At 54.4% G+C, this 12808-nt stretch overlaps 1 protein-coding gene across 2 annotated transcripts in view; it reads left to right on the forward strand.

Moving 5' to 3' along the window:
- Positions 1-11809, forward strand: part of CEMIP (cell migration inducing hyaluronidase 1) — a 161455-nt gene extending 149646 nt beyond the window's left edge. Inside the window, exons 24-29 of one of the 2 annotated variants that reach the window (XM_082619585.1) lie at positions 892-1077; positions 4940-5144; positions 5333-5419; positions 6097-6254; positions 9413-9513; positions 11411-11809. In XM_082619585.1, the coding sequence (XP_082475711.1) occupies positions 892-1077; positions 4940-5144; positions 5333-5419; positions 6097-6254; positions 9413-9513; positions 11411-11538 (865 nt within the window). In that variant the 3' untranslated portion in view covers positions 11539-11809. The remainder of the gene's footprint in view (positions 1-891; positions 1078-4939; positions 5145-5332; positions 5420-6096; positions 6255-9412; positions 9514-11410) is intronic. The other variant, XM_082619586.1, reaches the window with a different exon arrangement.
- Positions 11810-12808: the final 999 nt, after the last annotated feature.

Raw genomic sequence — 12808 nt, forward strand, 5'->3', positions numbered from 1 at the left:
AAGCCCCGGGCTTCCCGCTCACAGACCCACAGGTTCGCCCACGTCATCCCTGCACGAGGATGGATCTAGACGTGACATCACTCGGTGGTTAAGAATCAGAAGACCTGGGCTGAGCCCCCGTTCTGGGCGTGGGTGACCTCGGGCAGGGCATCTCACCCCTGGGAACCTGAGTTCCTTCATCTAGGAGATGGGGATAGTCTTACTCTGTAGAGCTGCAATGGGGATCGAGTGGGAGTGTGTGGCAGGCGTTTCACCCAGGACCTGGCTTTACAAAGGGCTCAGTAATTGGTCAAAAATCCCTGGTGGCTCTTGTTACCATTTTATGGGGGGGGAAGGGGGCAGGAGCAAGGCTCTGCGAGGTATTAAGGGGATTAAGCTGAGGGCATCTGGAGAGAGCTTCATGTATTTACGTTCACGTATTTTCTATGCACATCATTAACTTGTCACAGTAGTCCCGTGAGGCAGACGTTTATCAGTTGCAGAAAATGATACCCAAAGAGTTGAAATGGGCCCCACAGTCAGGCCGGACCAGGAAGGGGCTGAATCCAGGTCTTACAGATCCTGGCTCTTTCACTCCAGCCCTATTGAAAGAAGGTTCATTTTTCCCCCCCAGCCAACGATCCACATAGAGCATCCAATGCAGGCCCTGGGGATGCCCCACCGACCCATTGCAATGATCCCCCTCATTCACTGCAGTCACTGTTTCTCCCTCTCCCCTTGAATACTTTGTGATGCAGTCATGACCAACAGCAGGCATTCTTTCAAAAATTCCCACTGAAAAGTGGAAGTGCCATTTGGTGGAGGACGCTTTGGTCTCTGGCCAGGGCACACCGAGGAGGCCCTGTGGCCTGGACATCCTTGCTTGTAACCTGACTGCCCTTCCGGTTCTAGGGGCGACTGGATTCGAGTGGGGCTCTGCTACCCCCGGGGCACCACCTTTTCTATCCTCTCGGATGTTCACAATCGCCTGCTGAAGCAAACGTCCAAGACGGGCATCTTCGTGAGGACCTTGCAGATGGACAAAGTGGAGCAGAACTACCCTGGCAAGAGCCACTATTACTGGGACGAGGACTCGGGGTGAGAAGCCCCCTCTTGGCTGCAGGAAAGCGGTCATTCTCATGCTGCCCCCCGGCCTTTCCAATAATCCTCAGACCTGCCATGCAGTTGGTGCCGGTTAACGTAGGATCCTTTCCTAGGCACTCCTATTCTCAGGCAGTTTGTGCCATCCACCAATGACATTTTTAAAGCTCTGACGCTTTGGGAGTAAAATAAGCACTCTATGAGTATACACATGGATTGTAGTGAATATACCTGTTTCAGGGGGAAAAAAAGTGAAAGCAGTGAATCTTAAAACTGAGAAAATGTGGTACAGGACCTCAATTCCATACAACTCAGTCGGAGCAGATGATATTATTCCTAATTTAGAGATGGGCAGGGACTTCCCTGGCGGCCCAGTGGTTGAGACTCCCCGCTTCCACTGCAGGGGGCACAGGTTTGAGCCCTGGTTGGGGGACTAAGATCCCACGTGCCGCGCAGCGCGGCCGAAAAAAAAAAGTAGAGATGGTCAAAGAAGGCGCAGGATAAATAGGAATGACTTGCTCCGGGGACACCGCACAAACTTGGCGTGGCTAGTTTTGAGCTCACATCTATCTGTAACCAAAATTCTCCCCCTTTTGCAGAACTGCAGTAGGTTCTATTCAGCAGGGGTCTAATGGGGACAGAGTACTGTCCCCGGAGACAATGAGCTATTTGGTCGCCTCCCCTAAAAAGAGAGTGTTCTAATGTGCAGAATGCCAGCACGTCTCCAAAGCGGGGAAGCTGTTGCTAGCCAGCCCTCCAGGGACTAAGGGTAAAGGATTGTTTTATGGCCATTTTTTCCATTCTTGTAGTGAAATCAAGGGTAATGAGATAGAAGATGCTTAGAAATATCTATAAAGGTAGGGCTTTATCGGTTTGATTAAAGGAAAATTCAAATTTGAAAGTCAGAAGCGTAAGTAAAAATGTTGGGGGGCTTCCCTGGTGGCTCAGTGGTTGAGAGTCCGCCTGCCGATGCAGGGGACACGGGTTCGTGCCCCGGTCTGGGAAGATCCCACATGCCGTGGAGCGGCTGGGCCCGTGAGCCATGGCCGCTGAGCCTGCGCGTCCGGAGCCTGTGCTCCACAACGGGAGAGGCCACAGCAGTGAGAGGCCCGCATACCACACACACACACACACAAAAATGTTGGGGTTAGGGGAAGTAGCACCCCTTTTCCCACATCAGTTCTAAGCCAGTGGTGGAGCAGGCACGACAGCAGGTGAAGAAGGAACTGTCTGTCCTACTGATGATGGAGCTGCTGGGGAACAGATCTTCCCAATGCTGTCCCCGAGTGCACCTACCCAGTCCCAGGCAGCCCTGAGCAACCAGGGGGCTCCCCACTCAGAGCCCAACTCCCAAAATTTAGGGTGCAAGGGGGAGCAGACCAGAGTCCACCTCTCTACGGGCTGACCTATGTACCCCCATCCAGCAACCACACGAGTCACTCCACTTCCCCCAGGAAGACGTCAGTGAGGGGATGAGCCGGGGCCAAGAGTGTTTAGAAAAACCCTTCCATGTGAAAACCAGAGGGGGAATTAAATATCCTTCATACAACAGCAGAAACGGTCAATATTATGATTTTTAAAATGGTAATAAGGTGAAAGTCTTCATGGTACCACCTGTGCATGATTTCTTCTTTTATCGATAGGATCGTGAGAATTGGGATGTTGCAAAGGTGTGAAGTTTTCAAACGGAAACGGCCACTAAACAAGTTGAACCTTTTTGATCAACACATTGAAAAATTTTCAATGTTTCCCCTTTAAGCAGATTTTGCTGCTTAATTCAACCTTTTTGTTGGTAGCTTAATCATCATACCTATTGATTATTATGCTGCGCTTTAATTCAGTGATAGCCTTATAGGGACTGTGAGCTGGGTTACAGGATGTCTGTTGCCTGTGCAAAAGCCCAAACTCTTGGGCTTTTTGAATTCTTAGGGCTGTTTTCATGATCTTTCTGCCTTACAAATGTGTTGCTTTTTCTTACTCACGTTCAGAGCACCTGCTTTCAATGGCTACCTTCTATTCTGCTATGGCCTAAGACACTTGATAAGCAGCTTGTTATAATTGGGGGTAAAAGAAAAAGCAAGTAGGCTACAAGTGAAGGGGTCCCAAAGTGTGAAATATATTTCACACCCTGAGTCACCTCTGTAAAAATTCTTCGAGGTTAAAAAAAAAACTCAGGTGACTGCATCTGTGTCCTGGAGTTTGTCAGATGCCACCTAAGTGAGATATTGCTGAACTATACAGAAGTGTAGTATTCAGGTGCACGGCCATCAGTAGGGCTGCTCTGAAATACTACCTGGTCACAACCAGGATTTGAGCCCAGGCTTACTGACGCCAGGGCCTCCCGGTCCAGCTGACTAGGACGCATCCATGTCGAAGGTGAGGATTAGAGAGGGAAGCTGCTGTCTGGAAAATAAGGAGTGGAAGCTAGATGGTCTTCTCAGGCCCTCCAGTTTGGATAATTTGATATACCATGACAGAGGGGAAACCTGAATACTGATAGTCTTGTGCAGAAGCCCTAGGAACAGAGTCTCTGGGTCTCTTTCCGGGATTTGGCTCATGACCTTGGCCCCTGGGGTGGTTTCTGCCCTTGTGTGGGAGCCTCTGGTGGAGAAATGATGACAGGCAGCACTGAACTGCCTTCCTCCTAAGCAGCTCAAAGCCTCCCCCGCCCCATGCAGAGCATGGAATGCGGAGGAAGAAGCTCTGTTCTCAGCGGAGAGAGAGATCCCCCAGCAGTTCTTCCATATGAACACTATATTCTATTCAGGGGTTGCTTGATGTCAAGAAACGTAAAGCCACTCAAGTGAACTCAAACAAAGTGGAGGTGTGTTCCTGAGAGGGAAGCCAGGCATCTTCAGGAAGTCATCCCAGCTGGGCTTCCTGGGCTCCTGTGCTGAAAGCAGCCAAGCCCTAGGGACCAGATGGCCCGCCCAGTTCTGCTTCCCTCTTTCTCCTCACATTCACACACATCCCCTTGGTGAGCATTTTCCTCACCAGGCACAGGGTTGGGATGGAAAATCCCAGCTGTGTCCCCTTCGTGCTGTGTGGTCCTGGCACGTCACTTCACTTCTCTGAGCCATTGGGATCTGAGAAATTGGGATGATAACAGTGCCTGCTGGACTGGATTGTCTGAGGATTAAATGAGATAATATGTCAGTTGACGGCATGTGCATAGCATGGCATAGAGTATGTGCTCAGAAAATGAAAAGTGTCAGTGTTAGCTTTTTCTTCAATGCATTTGTTTTTAATTTCTCCAACCACATAAAACCTTGTGGTAGGACTTCCCCGGTAGCGTAGTGGTTAAGAATCCACCTGCCAATGCAGGGGACACGGGTTCGAGCCCTGGTCCGGGAAGATCGCACGTGCTGCAGAGTAACTAAGCCCATGAGCCACAAGTACTGAGCCTGGGCCCTAAAGCCCGCGAACCACAACTACCGAGCCCGTGTGCCGCAACTACTGAAGCCCGCGTGCCTAGAGCCCGTGCTCCGCAACAAGAGAAGCCACCACAATGAGAAGCCCACATGCAGCAAAGAAGAGAAGCCCCCGCTCGCCACAACTAGCGAAAGCATGCACGCAGCAACGAAGACCCAATGCAGCCAAAAATAAATAAAATTAAGAACAAAACCCAAAAAGCCTTGCGGTAGACACAGATCCATTTTGTAGGGCCCACCGGCTCTAATCACTGTGGCCAGCACGTAGTTCTGAGTAAATGCCTTTGGAGGAGGAGGGGTGGGGGAGGAGGGGGAGGAGGAGGGGTGGGGGAGGAGGGGGAGGAGGGGGAGGAGGGGTGGCGGAGGAGGGGGAGGAAGAGGAGGCTGTGGACACCAGAGGGAACCACCCGCTCTGCTCCTGTGCGCAGGCTGCTTTTCCTGAAGCTGAAAGCTCAGAACGAGAGAGAGAAGTTCGCCTTCTGCTCTGTGAAAGGCTGTGAGAGAATAAAGATTAAAGCTCTGATCCCAAAGAACGCTGGTGTCAGCAACTGCGCGGCCGCAGCCTACCCCAAGTTCGCGGAGAGGGCCGTCGTGGACGTGCCGATGCCCAAGAAGCTCTTTGCTTCTCAGCTGGTGAGTGGCCGACAGCACGCCCGGGCCCTCCCAGGGGGCCCAGACCCCATCAGGGTCCTCTCCAGACATCTGTTCCGCTCCTCAGACCGTCTCCCATGACTGGGGCAGTGAGGGTGATGACCACCCATCAGGCCGTCCACTTGACTCCACAAACCTGACAGCCACACTGGGTTTTGTTTATTTTCCAGAAGACCAAGGACCACTTCCTGGAGGTGAAGATGGAAAGTGCCAAGCAGCGCTTCTTCCACCTTCTGAACGACTTTGCCTACATTGAAGTAAGCAACCCTCACCCCTGCCCAGAGGGGCTTTGCTCACTGAGACGTGGTGTTAATTTCCTAGGGCTCTTGTCACAAATGACCGCAAACCCGGTGGCTGAAGACAACAGAAACTTATCCTCTTGCAGTTCACAAGCCAGAAGTCCCAAGTCAAGGCGCTGGCAGGGTTGGTTCCCCCCGGAGGCTCTGAGGGAGGGTCCGTTCCAGGCCTCTTCTAGCCTCTGGTGCTGCCGGCAGCCCTGGATGTTCCTTGGCTGCAGCGGCGTCCCTTCAGCCTCTGCTTCTGTCTCACATGGTCTCTCCCCCATGTGTCTGAGCCTTACACCTCCCTCTGCCTAGTCCTTATAAGGACATCTGCCACTGGATTTCGGGCCCATCTGAAATCCAGGATGACCTCATCTCAAGATCCTTAACTTAATTACCTCTGCAAAGGCCCTAGTTCCAAATAAGGTCACTTTCACAGGTTGCAGTAGACGTATCTTTGGGGGAGGGCATCATTCAGCCCACTACAGAGGTTTGCAAGAAACTGACTGAAGTGAGTTTTATGCTTTGAAAAGCTGCACTGGCAACCTCTGTCTTCAGAGTCTGCGTGGGAACCCCCCGGGGCAGGAGAACCTGGGGGCTCTGCTGCCTTTGGGACCCCCTGCCTCACACTGTGTGCTGCTTGTTGTCTGCAGGTGGATGGGAAGAAGTACTCGAGCTCGGAGGATGGCATCCAGGTGGTGGTGATTGACGGGAGACAAGGGCACGTGTTGAGCCAAGCCAGCTTCAGGACCGCCATCCTGCAGGGCATCCCGTGGCAGCTCTTCAATTACGTGCTGGCCATCCCCGACAAGTGAGTGTGCACCTCTGCTTCGGGAACTGGCCGATGGCACCGCAGACCCCTGCGCGAGTCCCCCTCCCTCCCTGTCCCTGAAACCTTCAGCACAGTCCGGTCTGAGAAGGCTTGGGGAGTGTCCACGGTCTGCCCACACATCATGGGTGTTGGCTGGGAAGCTTCCCTGCCTGGTGCCTCTCCCTTTGGAGCCAGGGCCGCGGTGAATGTAGGTCAGGCTGAGGCGGACGGTCTACCCAGCTACAAATGGGAAGCCTGCCCTGGCCCTGTGCCCCCATCATGACCCACTCTCGTGGCATGAGCCCATCCCCTCCCATACTTTCAATATGATCCAAATGCTGGTGGCTTTTGAGAATCTCCAGCCCAGATCTCCCTCTGAAACACCAGATACTTTTAATCCAACTGCAACTTGGACCATGCCACCTGGATGTCTCCTATGGAACTGAATTCTCATCATTTCTTTTTCTTTTTTTTTAATCCCCCAAACCAGTCACTCCTCTTTTCCACATTTCGGTGAAACCATCATCTTCCATCCGGGCAGCTAGACGAGAGTCTGGGCATCATGCTGGGCTCTTGTCTTTCTTCTGTTTTGCCACCACCACGCTCTATAACCACATCCTGTCAACTCTTCCTGCATCGTTGCTCTCCTGCTAGGGATCCTGCAGCATCCTCTGCATCGCTGCTCTGTCTGGGGCCTCCCTGTCTGCCACCCACACTGTCGGCAGTCACCCAGCAGGCTCCCTTGTCCAGCCTCCCCATCTCGAATCCACCCACCATACTGGGGGGCTGAGCTTCTTAAATACCTGTATCTCCTGCCCCCTTCCTAGAAATCTTTGGTAATCCCCCTTCCACCTTCCAAATCTAACTCACATGTATCACCTCTTTGGTGAGGTCTCTTCCAATCCAACCAAAGAGTTCTACCTACCCCCCCGTACCCCGCAGGATCAGTGGACATATCCACTCCCCCATCTAGGGTGTGGACTTCTTGATGTGGGGACCATATCTAACTCATATTTACATTCCTAGTATAATGGGTGGAGAATTCACTCCAAAGCCACAACCTGGCACAGCAGACAGTCCAAGTGCTTAACGTGGTACCTGTCATATAGGAGGTACTTGGTAAATATTTATTGACAAAAACAAACGTACTACTTCCAAGATGCCGCATGATGGGCATGACTTGAACTAGACGCTATGTGAGATTCCAGAGAATGGGGTTTTGCTTAACCACCTTTGGTCTCCACTCTCTTCCCCCATCACAAGCTTCTTTAGCCTGACATTTTCACGTGCAGATTCATACAGAAGGACCAGATTTGCCAGTTTGGGGAAATACATGATCATCTAGAGATTTTTAGTTTTCATGCCTTTTGGGGCCAAAGGACTTTTTCTGGAAATGAAACAGGATGCAGATGCCTGGAATAAGAAACTGAAATGCGGAGCTGCTCTGTTTAGAACCAGGGGTGAGAGGCGTGGGACTACCCCATGCAGGGTAGCTTTCAGCCCGTGCTGCGGCCCTGGTGCACCTTGCCAAGTACCTGGTGTGAGCCGTGCCCTGGGTTGGCACTGGGTACCCAGATAGGAATTGGGCACCACCAGACCCTGCTCTGACCTCCGGGAAAGCAGCAGGGGATGGGGCAAGGCAGGTCCTGCCCCAATGTCACCGCAGGCCCAAGCCAGGCCGTCCCCCCCTTCCACCCCCTCCACAGGGCCAGCCTTGCCCCAGGGTCCCAGGGAAAGAAGGAGGCCGCTGCTCACACCCGAACTTTCAGGGATCGTTCCCAGGGGCTGTCTCTGCCCAGCCACCCCGTGGGGACCTCCGTGCTGACAGGTCAGGAGCTTGGAGGGCATGAGATGCCCATATGAGACAGAGAGGGACACCTGAAGTGTGCAGGCAGCTTCTGGGTGCTGTCAGGAGGCTGGGCGCACGAGAAGTTCTGTCTCCCTGTCCCGCTCCTGGGAGCCCCGTCTGGAGGGCATGACCTTTGTTTGAGTCCAGCCCAGCAAGAAGGCTTAACTGAGCCAAAGGGATGTTAGCTTTTCTTCTGAACGGGAACAGAGCCCGAATCCAAAGTTGAGGATGTGTTTGCGATGCTCCCTCTCTCCTTAACAGGCACCAAAATCCCTCTGCTTTCCTGAAGAGCCAGATGCAGTCCCCAGCTCCCTTCCCCTCTGTTCCTCCTGCACACAAGCTCTTTGCATTTTAAGAGCTTGCCTTCTGCTCCCAATGGGACCCAAATGGGGGTAACAGCAGCTTCCAGAATCCTATACAGTTCTTCCATGTCTGGACTGTGGTCTGTGGTTACAGGACTCCTCTGAGCTGCAAACTAGAAGCCCCAGTCGGGCCTCTGCCCCTGTTTCTATTCCTGGGGGAGGTGTGCACTTCCTGCCGTCTGGTCCAGCAGGCTGAGTCTGCCACCACGACGACGGCTGTTTTCCCAGCACTTTGGCCTGAATGCAACCAGGGCAGGGGAATAGAGACTCTTTGCTCCCAAGCTGGGCTTTTGCAAGTCAGGACCTTCAGGCTGGGCACACCCATTGCTCCAGGCCTCTGCCTCCGCCCAGGCACGGCTTCCCCTCTGGCAGGTCCTCTCAGATACTTGGTAACTATTTGCCTCCATCACCCCCTTTGTAAAATGGAACAGTAACACCGTCCTGCCTGAGCGGAGAGGGAGGATGTGAACCTAAGGGGTTAACCCTCCTCCGAGCACAGGGTGACTCCCCACTCTGGCTTCTTCCCGCACCATGTCTCCATCTTGTCCTACTCAAACAGGGTTTGCGTGTTTAAGTTAAGAGATGCGTGCTGCGGTCGTTTGTGTGCCCGGCCCCGGCGTAGGTGCTGGCCCCCAGATGGGGTGCTCTGCGTACCTGCTCTGTCCTCTGTGGGGACAGACAGGGAGCAGCAGGGAGCTGAGAGCAGGCGCAGAGGCGGCCATGGGCACCAACTGCAGCCAGATGTGTGGGAGGGTGCTCAGGATGTGGGTCATCACATGGAAAGAGCCGGTCAGCTTGGCACCGGGAGAGGCTGCCCTTCCCCAGTCCCTGGCGGGCCTCTGGCCACTGCTAGCTCGAGTCCCACCAGGCACAATCCAGCATCCCTCCCAGGGAACCCCCGAATCCAGCTTGTCGTCGAGTCCTCTCATCCATCCCTTCTTGCTCAGCTCCATAGTTCTCATGGCATCGAAGGGAAGATACGTCCCCAGAGGCCCGTGGACTCGAGTGCTGGAAAAGCTCGGGGCAGACAAGGGCCTCAAACTGAAAGGTAAGGGGTGTGGACGGGGCCTTACCCTGACCGTGGATCCGGATGCCCGGTGCGCAGGCTGCTGCCATCCGCTGCTGAGACCAGACCACTTTCCCCCCAAACCTGGGCGGGGTCTCAGAATCCTCAACACAACTAGTGGTCTGCAGGTGTGTGTGGGCAAGAGGCCACCTTGTCCCCATCCCTGCCCCGCAGCAACAGCATTCCAACTTGTGACCGGACACCGGAAGGAAATTGCTCGAGCTGCTCACCTGTCGACTCAGCAGGTGGCCCGTTTTTTCCACAAAAGTATCAGCAGAAAAGTGGCTCAGTTTGACCCTCCTACCCAGTTCCTGCTACTCCAATCGGCCAGGGGCCCTACGTCTTCTCAGCTTTCCGGCTGATGGCCAGCATCTGTACAGCCCTTTGCAGTTGGCAAAGCTCTCATGTGAGAATCTCATTTGAGAATCAAGGTCACACAGCTCTTCTGCCATAAAGCCTGGCACAGACCCCTTAGGGAAGAAGCCAGCCAGGACAGACATGTCAGCATTTCATGATCGTCACTACAGACTGTGTGATGGGAGAGTCCTGGGGGAGGTCGAGAGGCGAGGCCGAGCAACCCTCCAGATAATAATGATAATGTCCATTGTAGTTACCACGGAATGCTCAGCCTTGCACCTTGCTGAACATCCAGGAACGATCTCAGTTATTCATTAATAACCTGTGTGACAGGTACTCTTATTTCCACTTAAGGTGAAGAAACAGAATTAGTTAAGTAATTTAAGGTTAGAATTTGGATCCTTATTTTTTCGAATCCAAAGCCAGCCATCCTTAGTGGCCATGCCATCCTGACTGCAAAACACATCAAAGCTAGCAGCCTGGGCTTCCCTGGTGGCGCAGTTGTTGAGAGTCCGCCTGCAGATGCAGGGGACACGGGTTCGTGCCCTGGTCCGGGAGGATCCCACGTGCCACGGAGCCGCTGGGCCCGTGAGCCATGGCCGCTGAGCCTGCGCGTCCGGAGCCTGTGCTCCGCAACGGGAGAGGCCACAACAGTGAGAAGCCCAAGTACCGCAAAAAAAAAAAAAAAAAAGCTAGCAGCCTATCTATCATATGGGACGCTAATCCCAGGCAGCTCTCAGAGAAAAATCAGGAACAGTGAAAGTCCTTCAAACGAGCCAAAAGAGAACATAGGAAAATAGAAGCATCTTCTCCAGCCTGGTCCTGAAAGCATTTGGGGGCCTCTGTCCTTTAAATTCAGACCCTGTCGCCAAAAGTTGATGAACATAAAGGTGACATTAAGTCAAGGGACACTTTCCCAGTGGTGATGGGTGTGTGCTGCCTGCCAGGCCGGGCCGTTCCTGAGTGTAGACATGGATCCCCAAGTCTCTCGGACGGGGTCGAGCTCTGAGCTGTGAGACAGAGGGCCCTGCGTGGGGCTCGGGAGTCTATAGAGTTCTGGTCTGGGCTGCACCATCTACTAGGTGCCCTTGGGTAAATTCCTCCACTTCTCAGAAATCCCTTCTAAAGCCACAGAATGTTGGAGCTGGGGCAGAAATCTCGTAGATGAATGCCATTATTTGACAGATAGGGACATTGGGCTTCAGAGACTCGCTGCTAATTGTAGGGTCAGCTCAAGGGTGGCTGGGGTTCCTGGGAGGCCTCCTGTGGGAACCAGAGCCAGCACTCTGCACAGGTGGCTGGGAGGCTCAGGTGAGACCCTGTGTGCCCCGTACAAACCAATGCCGGGTACCACCAGTAACCGGCCACAAAGCTCTTCCTGGGCGGGGGGGACAGTCCAGTGTGGCTAGAGGAGGGGGTGCCTGGTGGGGGCAGGGGAATGGCGATGGGGAAGCCTGGAAGGTCGTGGCATATAGCCATGCTCTCGTGAAGTTTCTGCTCATGTGACGTCACTGCTTTTCAGAGAAAATGGCATTCGTTGGCTTCAAGGGCAGCTTCCGGCCCACCTGGGTGACTCTGGACACCGAGGACCACCATGCCAAAATCTTCCAAGTTGTGCCCGTCCCCGTGGTGAGGAAGAAGAAGCTGTGAGGACCGCTGCCACCTCAGCGCTGCCCTACAGTGGACTCTGACGGCGGGCTCCCGGCAGCCGCCTGGGGCAGCCTGGCTGGTCCCCCAGCCCCTGTCCAGCAGCTGCCGGGGAAGGCCACGTGTCAGCCCTGATGGGCCAAGGGGAGGGTATCAGAGACCCCCGGTGCTGCCACCTGCCCTCACTCAAGTGTCTACCTGCAGCCCCAGGGGCAGTGTTGGCTGATGCTGGAACCTTCTCTTTCCTACAGCCTCTTGGGTGCTTCTCTCCTATCTGTGCCTCTGCGGTGGGGTGGGGGTGGGGGGTGTGAGGACCGTACGAGGAGACCTGCGCTGCACTGGCAGCGAAAGTCCACTTGGGCGGGAGCTCTGCCCCAGCTGGGAGGCAGGCTGGAGGGGGTGCTGGGTCTTCCACAGATCCCCATGCTCTCTAGCACGCACGTTAGGGTGGTCGGTGTAGGAGGAAGAGCCCTGGTCCTAAGGAAATCTTCATTCCTGTAAGCAAGAACCGACCTCCGGGGGATTCGGAGCTGGCGTGTAGACCGGGATTCCGTCTTCCGTTCACCAAGATGGAACCGGCTACCCTCGGAGAAGGGCGAGCCTGCCTCCGGAGGGGTTCAACCTCTCAGGAGACTTTGGCACCCAGGTTGGGAGTTGGACTAGGTGACTTTTCAAGGTCCTTTCAGTTCTGAGATGCCAGAACTGCGATGCTGTGGCTTTTCACATTGTGCCCGGAACCCAGCAGTAGGTGAGACGGTTCCTTTCAGCCACCATCCATGATGCTGGGTGCTCCGGGCGTACAGGATGGAGCGGGGAGAAGCACTGCCTAAGGCAAGGGGCTCGCAGTCTGGTGGAACAGGTGGTCGGGTGTGTGTACCTCTGATGCCAGACGGAGAAAGCCAAGAGAGGTAAAGAGGAGGCCAGAGGCAGTTCCCGGAGCGAAAGAGCTTTACGCGCTCGGGTGGTCAGGAAGCTTCCTGCAGGGGCATTTGGGTGGGTGGAGATGAGGCAGCCTCTGGAGTGGTTCCTGCCCACATCTGCCGAAGATGGGTGACTTCAAGGTCGCCCTTTGCCCTCGACTTGCTGGCCACCCGTAATAGAGAAGCGGGCATCAGAGGGGGTGATGGGCTGAGCTCATTATAGGCCAGAGCGCTGGGTCAGCTGGTCCACCAACCATTCCGAGAGGGCGTGGGGTCAAGTCGAGAAAGGGGAGCTCCTGCATCGGGGGCCCTGAGAGCCCTCGCGGAGCCCCACACGGACACGCTCACACCTC

Source organism: Mesoplodon mirus, assembly GCF_964341445.2.
Source record: "Mesoplodon mirus genome assembly, chromosome: 4".
Lineage (NCBI taxonomy): Eukaryota > Metazoa > Chordata > Mammalia > Artiodactyla > Ziphiidae > Mesoplodon > Mesoplodon mirus.